At 45.6% G+C, this 14,150-nt stretch overlaps 2 protein-coding genes across 2 annotated transcripts in view; both read left to right on the forward strand.

The window, feature by feature from the left end:
• The window catches only part of LOC104988978 (olfactory receptor 1F1-like), a 1,730-nt gene extending 188 nt beyond the window's left edge, over positions 1–1,542 (forward strand). The window contains exon 2 of the mRNA XM_010840482.1: positions 592–1,542. Within this exon, the coding sequence (XP_010838784.1) occupies positions 592–1,542 (951 nt within the window). The remainder of the gene's footprint in view (positions 1–591) is intronic.
• An 11,093-nt stretch (positions 1,543–12,635) lies between these two features.
• LOC104988979 (olfactory receptor 1F1-like) lies at positions 12,636–13,580 on the forward strand. Its single transcript, XM_010840484.1, has one exon. The coding sequence runs from the start codon at positions 12,636–12,638 to the stop codon at positions 13,578–13,580; it is 945 nt and encodes a 314-aa protein (XP_010838786.1).
• The last annotated feature ends 570 nt before the right edge of the window (positions 13,581–14,150 follow it).

A 14,150-nucleotide genomic window follows, 5' to 3' on the forward strand; every position in this document is an offset into this window, starting at 1 on the left:
CATCAGCTGATTGTTCATCGGCTTCCCTGGTGCCTCAGTGGTAAAGAATCTGCCTGGCAATGCCTGCCAATGCAGGTTGGATCCCTGGTTCAGGAAAGATCCCCTGGAGGAGGAAATGGCAACCCACTTAATTATTCTTGCCTAGAGAATTGCATGGATGGAGGAGCCTGGTGAACGATAGTCCATGGAATCGCAAAGAGCTGGACACGGCCTTGAGACTAAACAAGCAGTTGGTTGTTCTGTTCACGGCTCTTCCAGACCAGTCAGCAAAGAGTGTCATTCCCCAAAGCAGCCACACGAGGGCTAAAGTTTTAGGTGCTCAGTCGTGTCTGACTCTTTTCGACCCCATAGACTGTAGCCCTACATACAGGTCCTCTGTCCATGGGATTCTAATAACATAAAAATCAGTGAGTCCAATGGGGAAAACATCAGAACTGAGTGTTGGAGATCAGGAGCGTAGGTGGGGTGAGCACAACGGGAGTAGCAAATCTATAAACTGATTTGCAAGTGTGATCCTGCCTGGAGCCCGATTTCGCAGCTATTGACCTTCCTTGTCTGGGTTTCTGATTTCACTGTTGTCTATTCACCCAGATTCAGCTTAGGAGAGGGGCAAACCAGTCGAGTGTCTCTGAGTTCCTCCTTCTGGGGCTCTCCAGACAGCCCCAGCAGCAGCAGCAGCTCCTCTTCCTGCTCTTCCTGACCATGTACCTGGCCACCGTCCTGGGAAACCTGCTCATCCTCCTAGCCATCAGCGTGGACTCCCGCCTGCACATCCCCATGTACTTCTTCCTCTTCAACCTGTCTTTTGTGGACATCTGCTTCTCCTCCACCACTGTCCCCAAGGTGCTGGCTAACCACGTACTCAGGATCCAGACCATCTCTTTCTCTGGGTGTCTGACACAGATGTACTTTGTTTTCATGTTTGTGGACATGGACAATTTCCTCCTGGCTGTGATGGCCTATGACCGCTTTGTGGCTGTATGCCACCCCTTACACTATTCAGCAAAGATGACCCCCCAGCTCTGCGCCCTGCTGGTCACTGGGTCGTGGATCACTGCCAGTCTGGATATGCTCTTGCACACCCTGCTGATGGCTCGACTCTCCTTCTGTGCAGACAATGCCATCCCCCACTTCTTCTGTGATGTGACCCCCCTCCTCAAACTCTCCTGCTCTGACACACACCTCAATGAGGTGATAATACTGACTGAGGCAGCCCTGATCATGATCACCCCGTTCGTTTGCATCCTGGCTTCATATGTCCTTATCACCTGTGCTGTCCTGAGGATCCCATCCACAAAGGGGAGATGGAAAGCCTTCTCCACCTGTGGCTCCCACCTGGCTGTGGTGTTCCTCTTCTATGGCACCATCATTGCTGTGTATTTCAACCCTTCATCCTCACATTCTTCTGAGAAGGACACTGTAGCTACTGTGATGTACACGGTGGTGACCCCCATGCTGAATCCTTTCATCTACAGCCTGAGGAACAGGGACTTGAAAGGGGCCTTGCAAAAAGTGATTGGCAGGAAAACATGCTCTTCTTGATGATGGTACCATAGATCTTTCATTGGCAGTTGTGTAAATCTTTGCCAATTCCCTGAAATGTAGCAATCTGTCAGTGTCTACAAAGAACTCAGAATAAAGAAATACTCTCAGCAGATACTTATCAATGAACTGGGACTTAAGTACAACCCTTTAAACAGGTAATTGCATTTATTTCTAGTTACTGTATTTTAAATTACTTTGCCAAAAGGTCGTTTTCATTTCTAAGTGATCACTTTTAAAAGTTACACATAACAAATATTTTTGCATTTCCCTTCTGGAAATATTCTCAGAAACCACTATTGGTTTTCAATCTCGGATGTTTGATATTATCAGCCATGGAGCTTTGAAAGTATATATACTAATGCTGGGCTAAACCTTGACCAATTAAATTAGTATCTTTGTGCTGGGACTTGGGCATTAGTTATTTCCCCCCCTAAAGTTTCCCTAGGGGTTCTAATGCACTTACAAAAAATAGTTTTATTTATTTAGTTTTTGGCTGTGGTGGGTCTTCCTTGCTGCAGTTGGGTTTGCTCTAGTTGTGGCGAGCAGGGGCTGTTCTTTATTGTGGCATGTGGACTTCTCATTGCAGTGGCTTCTCTTGCTGCAGAGCAGAGGCTCTAGGTGTCCTGGCTCAGTAGTTATGGCACATGAGCTTTGTTGCTCCAGGGCATGTGGGATCTTTCTGAATCAGCAATCTAACCATTGTCCCTTGCTTGAAGGTGTATTCTTAACCACTAGACCACCAGGGAACCCCAATGTACTTTCTCAGTTGGCAATCAGCTGAGTGACTGGAGCGATGCATTTACAAGCACCATCTGGATTGCTGGCAGTAAGCAACCTAAGGATCCACAGGGTTGCTGCAGCCAGACAGTGGAATGAATTCTCCCTCAGAACATTCAGAAGGAAGCAACCTTGCAAACACCTGGATTTTGGACTTCTAGCCTCCAGAGCTGTGAGATAAATTTCTGTTGTTTAAAGCCATCTAGTTTGTGGCACTTTGTTACGGCAGCCCTTGGAATCTAATATGGTATCCCCACAGAATTGCTTGCCTTCTCCTGTATAACTGTCTTCTGCAGTTTTTTTGCATTCTTCTTGGGTCTTCCATTCTGGCAATAAGGATTGGGTCATCTTTTTTGAAATTGTGAAGAAGTAAGAAATTTATGCAAGTTTTGCTGTTGCACTCCAAAGTGCAAAAATTGCAGCCGTTGTGTGTAATGAGTGCTTAGTTAAGATGGATGGCATTTCATTTGTACACTCAGCGTTGGGCACTGGGTCTGGTTCATGTAAAGTGTAGCATGTTTCATGTAGAATGAGTAAGTAGCTTAAATCAATTTCCTTGAAGTAATTATTTTGTTTTTTCATTCTCATGCTCCCTACCTCAGTTAGACTGTATCTCCACTAGTGCAAGGACCAAGTTTTTAATTTTTTTTTCAATTGGCATGTAGTGGTTGCTCTAGAATTATTATTTGCCTAAATAAATGATTATATGACTGAATCAATATGGGGAAGTCACTGGAGAGGTAGATGAGAAAGTTTCCTGAAGGAGTTGATGGGTTTGGCTCAGATCTCCACCACCTTTCAAGTGTTATGGAAGCCTATATACATGTTTTAATGTAGTTTTTAATGGTTAATTTTTTCCAAAACATTTTCACAAAAATTAACCCTCTTGTCCTGCTTTCTGTAATTTTTCACTTCTCTCCTTGAGCCCCCACCATCCCCTCTCTTGACTCCCTCATCTCCCTTCAAAAGGCCCAATAACCTCTGCAGAAACTGTGCTCAAGCTTCTTCCCTTGCTGTCAGTACACTAGTCCCCCACCCCCCGCCCCGTTATTCACAGTTTCACTTTCTGCAGTTTTAGCTACTCGTGGTCAACTGTGGTTTGAAAAATATTAAATGAAAAATTCCAGAAATAAACACTTCATAAGTTCTCAGTTTCACACGATTACGCGTAGCCTGATGGAATTTAATGCCACCTCTGCTCTGTCCAGCCCAGGATGTGAATTATCTGTTCATCCAGTACATCCTGACCATTAGTCACTTAGCAGTTCTCTGGGTTTTCAGGTCAACTGTCCTGGTATTGCAGTGCTTGTGTTCAAGTCACCCCTTATTTTACTTATTAACAGCCTCAAAGTACGAGAGTAGTGATTCTGGAAATTCAGATTCACCAAAGAGAAGCCATAAAGTGCTTCTTTTAAGTAAAAAGATCTAAGTTTTCAACCTGATAAGGAAAGGATGAAAAAAATATGCTGAGATTGCTAAGATCTACCATAACAATCTTTTTTGAAATTGTGAAAAAGTAAGAAATTTGGAAGGACTGATGCTAAAGCTGAAACTCCAGTACTTTGGCCACCTCATGTGAAGAGTTGACTCATTGGAAAAGACTCTGATGCTGGGAGGGATTGGGGTCAGGAGGAGAAGGGGACGACAGAGGATGAGATGGCTGGATGGCATCGCTGACTCGATGGACGTGAGTCTGAGTGAACTCCGGGAGTTGGTGATGGACAGGGAGGGCTGGCGTGCTGCGATTCATGGGGTCGCAAAGAGTCAGGCATGATTGAGTGACTGAACTGAACGGAAGAAATTTGTGCAAGTTTTGCCATTTCACTCCAAAGTGCAAAAATTACAGCCATTGTGTGTAATGAGTGCTTAGTTAAGACGGAATGGCATTTCATTTGTACATGATATTTTGAGAGAGACAATATTCACATAATTTTATTACAATGTGTGTGCTCAGTTGCTCAGTCATGTTGGACTCTTTGGGACCTGGTGGACTATAGATTGCCAGGTTCCTCTGTCAATGGAATTTTTCAGGCAAGAATACTCGAGTGGGTTGCCATTTCCTTCTCCATTTATTACAGTATATCACTGTAAGTGTTCTATCTTATTAATTTTATTGTTAATATCTTATTGTGCCTATTTTATAAATTAAACTGTATCACAATTATGTTAGTACAAGAAAAATACTATATATACGGTTCAGTAGATCCATAGTTTCAGGTATTCACTGGGGGTCTTGGATCATACCCCCCAAGGATAAGGGGGAATCATTGTAACTACTGAACAGAGTCGGCTTCACCACTTTAACTAATGTCTGGTTGATGTTTGTATTTGACACTAAGTTCAGTGGAATCAAACATCAGTAATATTTTCAAAATCTAGTTCTTTTCCTATTTTGGCTTCAAGAAAGAACTGCCGTCTTAGATATTTTCTCTTGATCAACGGAAGCTCTATTTACTGAGTTTGTCTTTAAACTTTGATATTTTGTTCCAAGATTTTTTTGCATTGATTTCGCTTTGAAAAAACACCGCATCGATACTCTGGTTTCTTTTCAGAACATATAATTCTTTCGCCTTTTATTAAAGATTTCTGCAGAAAGGAACAATTCTGAGTTTTTACCCAACTTTTTGAGGCCCTGCACTTGCAAGGCTAAAAAAAACAGAACAACAAAAACCCCACTGCACTGAAACACGCTTTACTTTGGACGTTAAGCTTTCGGGGGTCCCGGGAGTTTTGCATCTCCAGCACCCACAACCCCACCTCGGTGTAAGGAGTCTGCTGCCCTTTACAGGGCGTCCCTATGCTCGCCCTCACGCGCATGCGCAGGGCAGGAGGCGCGGACACGGTGGGACCTCTTCCCGGAAGCACTGAACAGGCCCTCGACTGGGCCAGTCAGAGGCGGCGTGGACAGGCTTGCCTTGCTCCGCCCCTTGCCGCTCCGCACCCACGTGCTCCTGCCCAATTAGATAGGCGGGAGGCGGAGTCTCAGCTCTGCGCGGTCTCCTTGGGAAAGAGCGGCGGATTCTTTCACCGGAAGTACCGCAGGCTGGGACCTCCGGTGTGGAGCGGATCTTCAGCGATGTAGTTAGTGGTTCTGCCTTGACCTCAAAATGCTGCAAAGAGGCCCTCTGGGGTTGGTGCCTGCTAAATCTGGGCAACTGGTGGATCCCATGAGGCTTCCACACGTCACCTAGTCCCGGTCCTTTAGGTCTCTGTTCAATCTCTCTGGAGTTCCCGGTTAGGATGGGTCCCGAGGTTTTCAGGATTCCTATCTCCTACTTCCAGAGCCTGAAACTCTAGGAAGTCAACGTCTGAGTTCCAATCTGGATGTCCTTTCAAAAGGCAAGGTGGACTGGGAAGCCAGCACCGCAAAAACCGGTGTACCCTATTCGGGGTAAGGGCTCCTTTTACTCCATTGCTGAGGGCTTGCTACCGCCCAGTGTGATCCGAGGACCTGGCATCACTGCCTGGGCGATTGTTAGGAATGCCTAAGCTCAGGCTCCATCCCAGACTTTCTGAGTCAGAACCTTCACTTTAAAAACATTCTAGATGATTTCTGTGCAGGTTAATTTTTGAGAATCTCTGCCTTCGGCTTCCCGAGATTTCTAGTCTAGGAGGCAGTGTTGATGTATATAATTGCTTCTGCTACTACTTAATCAAGATGACATAAGGAAAGTGATGGTGAGGGGTGATATAAATACAGTTTATGGTGAGCATGGTTATTTGGGAATGTGCAGAAGCAGTCAGGAAAGGGAAACTGATGTACAGGAGGACGTGCTTAATCAACCTGAAGTCGAAAGACTGATAGCATATGTGTTAGGGATGAATGAATCTATTCATCAACTTGGCATCCCACCAACATCGTTTCTAACCAAGGAACTCACTTTATAGTAAAAGGAATGTGGTAGCCAGTTGTCAGGATAGTCCTGGGCAATCCTGCTGCTGCTAAGTCGCTTCAGTCGTGTCCGACTCTGTGCGACCCCATAGACGGCAGCCCACCAGGCCCCACCGTCCCTGGGATTCTCCAGGCAAGAACACTGGAGTGGGTTGCCATTTCCTCCTCCAATGCATGAAAGTGAAAAGTAAAAGTGAAGTCACCCAGTCGTGTCCAACTCTTAGCGACCCCATGGACTGCAGCCTACCAGGCTCCTCAGTCCATGAGATTTTCCAGGCAAGAATACTGGAGTGGGTTGCCATTGCCTTCTCCGTGGGCAATCCTAGTCTTGTGTAATCTCTTCACACAGTGAATTGGGCTGATTTATGTCTTAATGTACTGGGGCTTCTGTAACAAAATATCATGGACTGGGTAGCTTGTGCATAACAGAAATTTATTTGGGGGACTTCCCTGGTGGTCCAGTGGCTAAGACTCCACAAGCTCTCAATGCAGGGTGCCTGGGTTCAATCCCACATGATGCAACTAAGAGTTCAAATGCCTCAACTGACCCCACATAATTCAGTTAAGATCTGATGCAACCAATACATTTCTTTGAAAAGAAATTTATTTTTCACAGTTCTTGAGGCTAGAAAGTGTAAAATCAAGATCCTGGCACGTTTGTTGTGTGGTGAGAGCACACTTCCTGGATCATAGATGGCAGTTCTACTGCATATGGTAGAAGGGACAAGGGAGCTGTTTCAGGGCTCTTAGAAGGGTGCTGATCCTGTTGGCGAAGGCTCTGCCCTCATGAGCTAATCACCTTCCATAGGCTTCATCACCTGAGGATTAGGATTTCAACATACAAATTTTGCTGGGACATTCGGTCTGCAGCACTGTGTGAGTTATAGGTTTTTACGGAAATGATGCTGTGTGACTTCTAGAGGTCAGTATTAAAGATACTGTGGCTTCTATGCTGCTGTCTTGAATCACTTGCTCGGGGGGAAATGAGCCCCTCTGTTGCAAGGACATATCAAGTTAGCTCCCTGGAGAACTCCACACGAGGAACTGAGGCTTCCTGCCAATAGCAATGTGTGAGCAAGCCATCTTGGACACTCATCCTCCACCACAGTTGAGCTTTCAGATGACTGAGAATCTGCAGATAACTGCAGTCTTATGAGAGGCCCTGATTCTGAACCATTCCACTAAAACATTCATGACTGGATTCATGACCTATAGGAACTGTGTGATATAAATGTTTATTGTTTTAAGTTGCAAAGTTTTGATATAACTTGTTACTTGACCACAGATAACTTACACAAAGGATAAGGCCGGTGTCCATGGGATTCTTTGGTGTTTACTTCCACACCATTACCAGGAACAGTTGACCTTAGGAATAGAGAAATGGTCTTTTAAAGACTCAGTTTTGACCCCAGTTGAGGTTACCAGGTGGCTAAGTGGTAAAGAATCTGCCTGCCAATGCAGGAGACTTGGGTTCAGTTTCTGGGTTGGGAAGATCCCTTGGAAGAGGAAATGGCAACCCACTCCAGTATTCTTGCCTGGAAAATTCTATGGACAGAGGAGCCGGGCAGGCTGAAGCCCATGGGGATGTAAAGAGTCGGACACGACTGAGCACACATGCACATAGCAAGGCTACCCTGTAAGATTAGGGTGCTGTTTTATAGAATACAGTATAAGTTTCATACCAGTGGACAATATATGCCAAACTTTTTCCCAGGTAGCAGTTTATGGGTCAAGGAAACAAGAGGTAGAAGTAGGCACCTCTTTTTGTAATACCTCTTGATGTACTTGTAACATTTTGCTTTTTACCCCAGCAGTACTGGGCTCTGAAGAGACTTCCTGCTGGCCAATTTGGGATCCTTTTGCTACTGGATGAACTGAACAAAAGGAGATTCTAATATTGTTAGGAGTTTGACTCTTTATAGAGAGTAGTTTTTCTGCTGCACAGTGGTAGCAGAGACGATTATGGGTAGAAAGATCTCCCTGAGAGATTCTGGAATTGCCATGTCCTGTGATGGGAGTTAATAAAAGACTGCTGCTGCTGCTGCTAAGTCACTTCAGTCGTGTCTGACTGTGTGCGACCCCATAGACGGCAGCCCACCAGGCTCTCCTGTCTCTGGGATTCTCCAGGCAAGAACACTGGAGTGGGTTGCCATTTTCTTCTCCAATGCTTGAAAGTGGAAAGTGAAAGTGAAGTCGCTCAGTTGTGTCCGACTCTTAGCAACCCCATGGACTGCAGCCTGCCAGGCTCCTCCATCCATGGGATTTTCCAGGCAAGAGTACTGGAGTCGGGTGCCATTGCCTTCTCTAGGAGAGTCTTATATGGGCAAGATCATAAGAAGGGCAGATCTCTCAGACATGAGAATTTAGGTTACTATTCAGATTTTTTTAAAACCTTGAGTAGCTGAGATGCTGGCTAAAGGTAAATGGAACATGAATTCAGTTGTGGATAAGGGAGACTTCCCAGGTGGGTCACTGGTTAAGAATCCCCCTGCCAATGCAAGAGGCGAGAGTTCAATCCCTGGTCTGGGAAGACTCCACTTGCCATGGGACAACTAAGCTGGTTTGCCACGACTACTGAAGCCCACACTTTAGAACCTGTGCTCCGTAACAAGAGAAGACACTGCAACAGGAAGCCCACGCACTGCAACTAGAGAGTAGTCCCCACTTGCAGCAACGAAGACCCAGCCCAGCCAAAAAAATAAAAATAAATAAAAAAATTTAAAGATTGTTGATAAAGGAAATTATTGATATCAATTAATCATTCGTGACTACCTATGGAAATGAATATTACATCATTCAGTCATATTTCCCTCTTTCTGTTATGCTTATATTTATCTCTTGAGGTAGTTAGCTTTCTTCTTTTCTCTCCGTCCTTCTGTTTTACATGTATGTAGTGTATGTAGTTATTGCTTAGCTTTCAAGTTCGATTCAGAAGTTATAGAAAGTCATATTGGGATCATGATTGGAGAAGGGAAGATCTTAGTTTGGCTCCTGGATACAGTAACTCATGTTCTTCTGTGGTGAGAAGGATACTTGTATTATGTTAGACCAGAGAATTTCTCTATTGAAGGGTAAGTAGGTGAGAGGATTGTGTGTTAATATTACAGCTGGGAGGATGGATTCCAATGGGAGTTTATCTTCTTTGGCTTCCCAACTTCTGTGACTCCTTCCAAAGCTTAGGTAAAAATACCTACCTTGTCATTCTGGTGGGGAAGAAAAGCCTACTTCTTCCTGTGTCACAGAAAACTCTGAATCACTTCTATCCCAGCCCCTCTAGGAGCTAAGCTGTAGGCATGTGTGGACCCATTAGATATCCTGAGTCAGCCTTGACACAAGAAAGGGAGCAAGGAGATTTTCCTAGCAGTGGCAGCTATTGCAGCAACAAGGGATTGCTGGGCAACAGCGCTTCTGGTGGCAACTTGTGCCCAGTGCTAGTTGTGTCGGAGTCATGAGCTGTGAGGTTCATGCTGGGATAAACCTGCCAATCCAGCCTGTGCTGTGGATGATCTGGGCCACTCTAGCTGCCATGTGACCTCCTGAGCCTACTTCTCCAGTTGCTCCGTGTTTTTAAAGTAAGAATTATCAGTTTCAAGAAATATTTTTCTGCTTAATTGGCAAGACTCTATTATATTCACCTAAGAACTGTGAGTGAGGCCACAGTACTCAACCATCAGAAAAGGACTTGAGGGACTTCCCTGGTGGTCCAGTGGCTAAGACTTCAAATGCAGGGGGCTCGGGTCAGGGAACTAGATCCCACATGCAACTAAGAGTCCCCATGCTGCAACTAAGACTGGGCACAGCCACATGAACAAATATTAGGGGCTTCCCAGGTAGCACTACTAGTAAAGAACCTGCCTGTCAATGCAGGGGATGTGGGTTTGACCCCTGGGTCGGGAAGATCCCTTGGAATGTGCTGTGCTTAGTCGCTTAGTCTTGTCTGACTCTTTGTGACCCCATTGACTGTAGGCTGTCAGGCTCCTCTGCTATGGGGATTCTCCAGGAAAGAATACTGCAGTGGGTTGCCATGCCCTCCTCCAGGGGATCTTCCCAAACCAGAGATCAAACCCAGGTCTCCCTCATTGGAGGCAGATTCTTTACCATCTGAGCCACCAGGGAATTCCCTGAATAGGGAATGGAAACCTGCTGAAGTATTATTGCCTGGAGAATCCTGTGGACAGAGGAGCCTGGCGAGCTACAGTCCATGGGGTCACAAAGAGTTGGACATGACGAGCACACACAAAGAAAGAAACATTTAAACAAAGAAATATTTTTTAAAAAGGAAAGGACTTGAACTCTGAACAGGGTGGCCACTAATATTCTCTCCAGCTCATTGCTGTTTCTGTGCTTTTTGTTTGTTTGTTTGTTTTTCTGCATAGATTGTTCCTTCTCCATCTATGAGGCAGACAAGAGAGAGTTGCAAGCTTCTGGATTTCCCCATCCAGACCAAGTCATACTGGGAATAACCCACAGGTCCTCAGCATCAGTGCAAAGTTCCAAATCCATCACAAATCCTCACTGGGAGGAGATGGCGGGTTCTAAATTGGGCTGCTGGAGCCCACACTCCTGTGAGTATGGATTGATGACCATCCCCAGAAAAGGCTGACCCACACTGTGTGCTGGGAAGACATCCCCACAGAAGTCTGCTCTGGGAGCCTGGAGTTCCTCAATTGTGAGATGCTGTGCTGTCTGCTACATCTCTCCCTCCAGGCTGATCCTTTACATCAGATGCTTTACAGGAAGAAGCACAACTCTCCCCCACCCCAGCTTCCCTATCCGCAAATACATCACTAGCTCTACAAAGAAGAGGCTCATTCAGATAACACTGCAATAACTCCACTTTCTGAGCTAAGAAGAAGACCTTTTAATAGCTGAATTGTCAAATACATAAGCACAAGCCCAGATCAGCAAGGTGATGAAATTGGAGATTTCAAAGGATTTTCTCTGGGACTCCTCTCCACCCAGACTGCTTTATCTCCAAGTTCTGATCCTGAAGTTAGATCACATACTTTGTTTTCATTGTTGGGCTCATAGGGACCAGGAAACAGGTGGGACAATTATTTTCTGCTTGTCTCTAATAAGGCTGTCAGGGAATCTGATCCCAATGGCCATGGAGGCTACTGTAAGTAACCATTTCTGGCCAACCCTGCCCCCCCTCCAAAAAACATCCTTCCTGCAAAGAAAGCTGAGGTCATGAACACTCTGCTCCTCACCTGCTCAGGACCTACCTATCCTTCCAAGCCTTTCCAAACCTTATAATAAAGAGGAGCCCTGGCCAGTTCCTCAAAGGTGAAGCACACTTGATGGCAACAGCACAAGCTTCCCCAGGTGAGATGGTAACAGTCAATATTTCTTTCTTTTTTGGGTTGTGCTGAATAGCATGTGGGATCTTAGTCCCCTGACCAGGGGTTGAACCCACACCCCCTGCAGTGGGAGCTCAGAATCTTAACCAATGGACCATCAGGGAAGTCTAAATATTTCTTTATTAATGGGTGGAGTTTTTGGAAGGACCTCCTTCATTAAATCTTCCAGATCCAGAGAGTAGGAGCTGTCCTCAGCTGGAGCCTGAGATAAACCCAATACCAACCGTTTCTCCTCTCTACGAACTACTAAGTAGGAGAAAGACTGGGAACCTTAATAGAGACACACATAGCGGCAGGGGAGGGCTGTGCATTATTTTATGTTATATTTGATATAATTTTAAAAATTAATCCAATGGGACCAGCATCATGTAGGACTGGGAGTTGGAAGTTGAGGGTGTGGGGAGTAGGGGCAGATTCGGACTGAGCAACTCTGCGTGCATGGAGTCACTTCAGTTGTGTCCGACTCTTTGTGATCCCATGGACTGTAGCCCACCAGGCTCCTCTGTCCATAGGGTTCTCCAGGCAAGAATACTGGAGTGGGTTGCCATGCCCTCCTTCAGGGGATCTTCCCAACCCAGGGATTGAACCTGCTTCTCTTATGTCTCCCGCATTGGCAGTGGGTTCTTTACCACTAGTGCCACCTGGGAAGCCCTTGAGCAACTCTGAGGGAGGGTTTATTAGCACAACTATGGTTGCTGCTGCCGCTGCTGCTGCTAAGTCACTTCAGTCATGTCCGACTCTGTGCGACCCCATAGACGGCAGCCCACCAGGCTCCCCCGTCCCTGGGATTCTCCAGGCAAGAGCACTGGAGTGGGTTGCCATTTCCTTCTCCCAATGCATGAAAGGGAAAAGTGAAAGTGAAGTCGCTCAGTCGTGTCCAACTCTTCAGGACCCCATGGACTGCAGCCTCCCAGGCTCCTCCGTCCATGGGATTTTCCAGGCAAGAGTATTGGAATGGGATGCCATTGCCTTTGCCGCTGGAGCTTTGATTATTGCACCCAAACCATTAGCTTCTAGGTTTCTGACCTCTGCTTCTCATCTCTGCATCTTAGTCCAGCCCCATGGTAGAGGCAAACCAGTCGAGAGTCTCTGAGTTCCTCCTCCTGGGGCTCTCCAGGCAGCCCCAGCAGCAGCAGCAGCTCCTCTTCCTGCTCTTCCTGACCATGTACCTGGCCACAGTCCTGGGAAACCTGCTCATCCTCCTAGCCATCATCATGGACTCCCACCTGCACATTCCCATGTACTTCTTCCTCTGCAACCTGTCCTTCGTGGACACCTGCTTCTCCTCCACCACTGTCCCCAAGGTGTTGGCCAACCACGTACTCAGGAGCCAGACCATCTCTTTCTCTGAGTGTCTGACGCAGATGTATTTTGTTTTTATGTTCATGGACATGGACAATTTCCTCCTGGCTGTGATGGCCTATGACCGCTTTGTGGCTGTATGCCACCCCTTACACTATTCAGCAAAGATGACCCCCCAGCTCTGTGTCCTGCTGGTCACTGGGTCGTGGGTCACTGCCATTCTGGATATGCTCTTGCACACCCTGCTGATGGCTCGACTCTCCTTCTGTGCAGACAATACCATCCCACATTTCTTCTGTGATGTGACCCCCCTCCTCAAACTCTCCTGCTCTGACACACACCTCAATGAGGTGATGATTCTGACTGAGGGTGCCCTGATCATGATCACCCCGTTCGTTTGCATCCTGGCTTCATATGTCCTCATCACCTGTGCTGTCCTGAGGATCCCATCCACAAAGGGGAGATGGAAAGCCTTCTCCACCTGTGGCTCCCACCTGGCTGTGGTGTTCCTCTTCTATGGCACCATCATATTTCTGTATTTCAACCCTTTGTCCTCCCACGCAGCGGAGACAGATGTAGCAGCTGGTGTGATGTTCTCTGTGGTGACCCCCATGCTGAACCCCTTCATCTACAGCCTGAGAAACCAGGACATAAAAGGGGCTCTTGGAAAAGTGATTGCTATGAAATTTTTTTCTGCTCAGTAATGAAATAGGCTAAGAAAAGCCCAAAGGGAACTAATTTCTAAGAAAATTATATTTTTATTTTTTCCATCATGTAAAACTTAAAATTTGTCTTTTAATCTTTATACTAGAAACCTATATCATGATCTTCCACTTACATATTATAATAGTCTTTCTAAACTTCTGAATAGTCTCCACAATTTTATTTTCCTTCCCTTCTGTATTTCCATCAAGTTGCTCTAGCAAAGTAAACTCACTAGTCACCCTGTTACTGAATTAAAACATAAAGGAAGTATTACTATTTAAAAGTACAACTTTATATTTTGAAAATGACTGCAGAAAATAAAACATTGATAAATAGATGGAACTGGTTAAAACATCACTGAGAAGGATGAAGGATAAAGACAAAAAATAGGGCAGTTCCCCTTAACTTCAGAGAGAGCTACGATGATATCTTTTATGAAAATGGACAGAATTTGAATCCAAGGCGATTTCTGTTTATAACAATTTTTTATATTCTTTGTAATTGTGTGTTGGTATTTTTGTCTAAAGGGATAAATGGTAAGCATTTTCCATTTTTAGTCTTATATATCC

This window comes from Bison bison, unplaced genomic scaffold, assembly GCF_000754665.1.
Source record: "Bison bison bison isolate TAMUID 2011002044 unplaced genomic scaffold, Bison_UMD1.0 scf7180017864144, whole genome shotgun sequence".
NCBI lineage: Eukaryota > Metazoa > Chordata > Mammalia > Artiodactyla > Bovidae > Bison > Bison bison.

Bases quoted from the DNA above. Each gene is read 5' to 3' on its own strand.
- LOC104988979 (XM_010840484.1), top strand. From the start codon at position 12,636: ATGGTAGAGGCAAACCAGTCGAGAGTCTCTGAGTTCCTCCTCCTGGGG.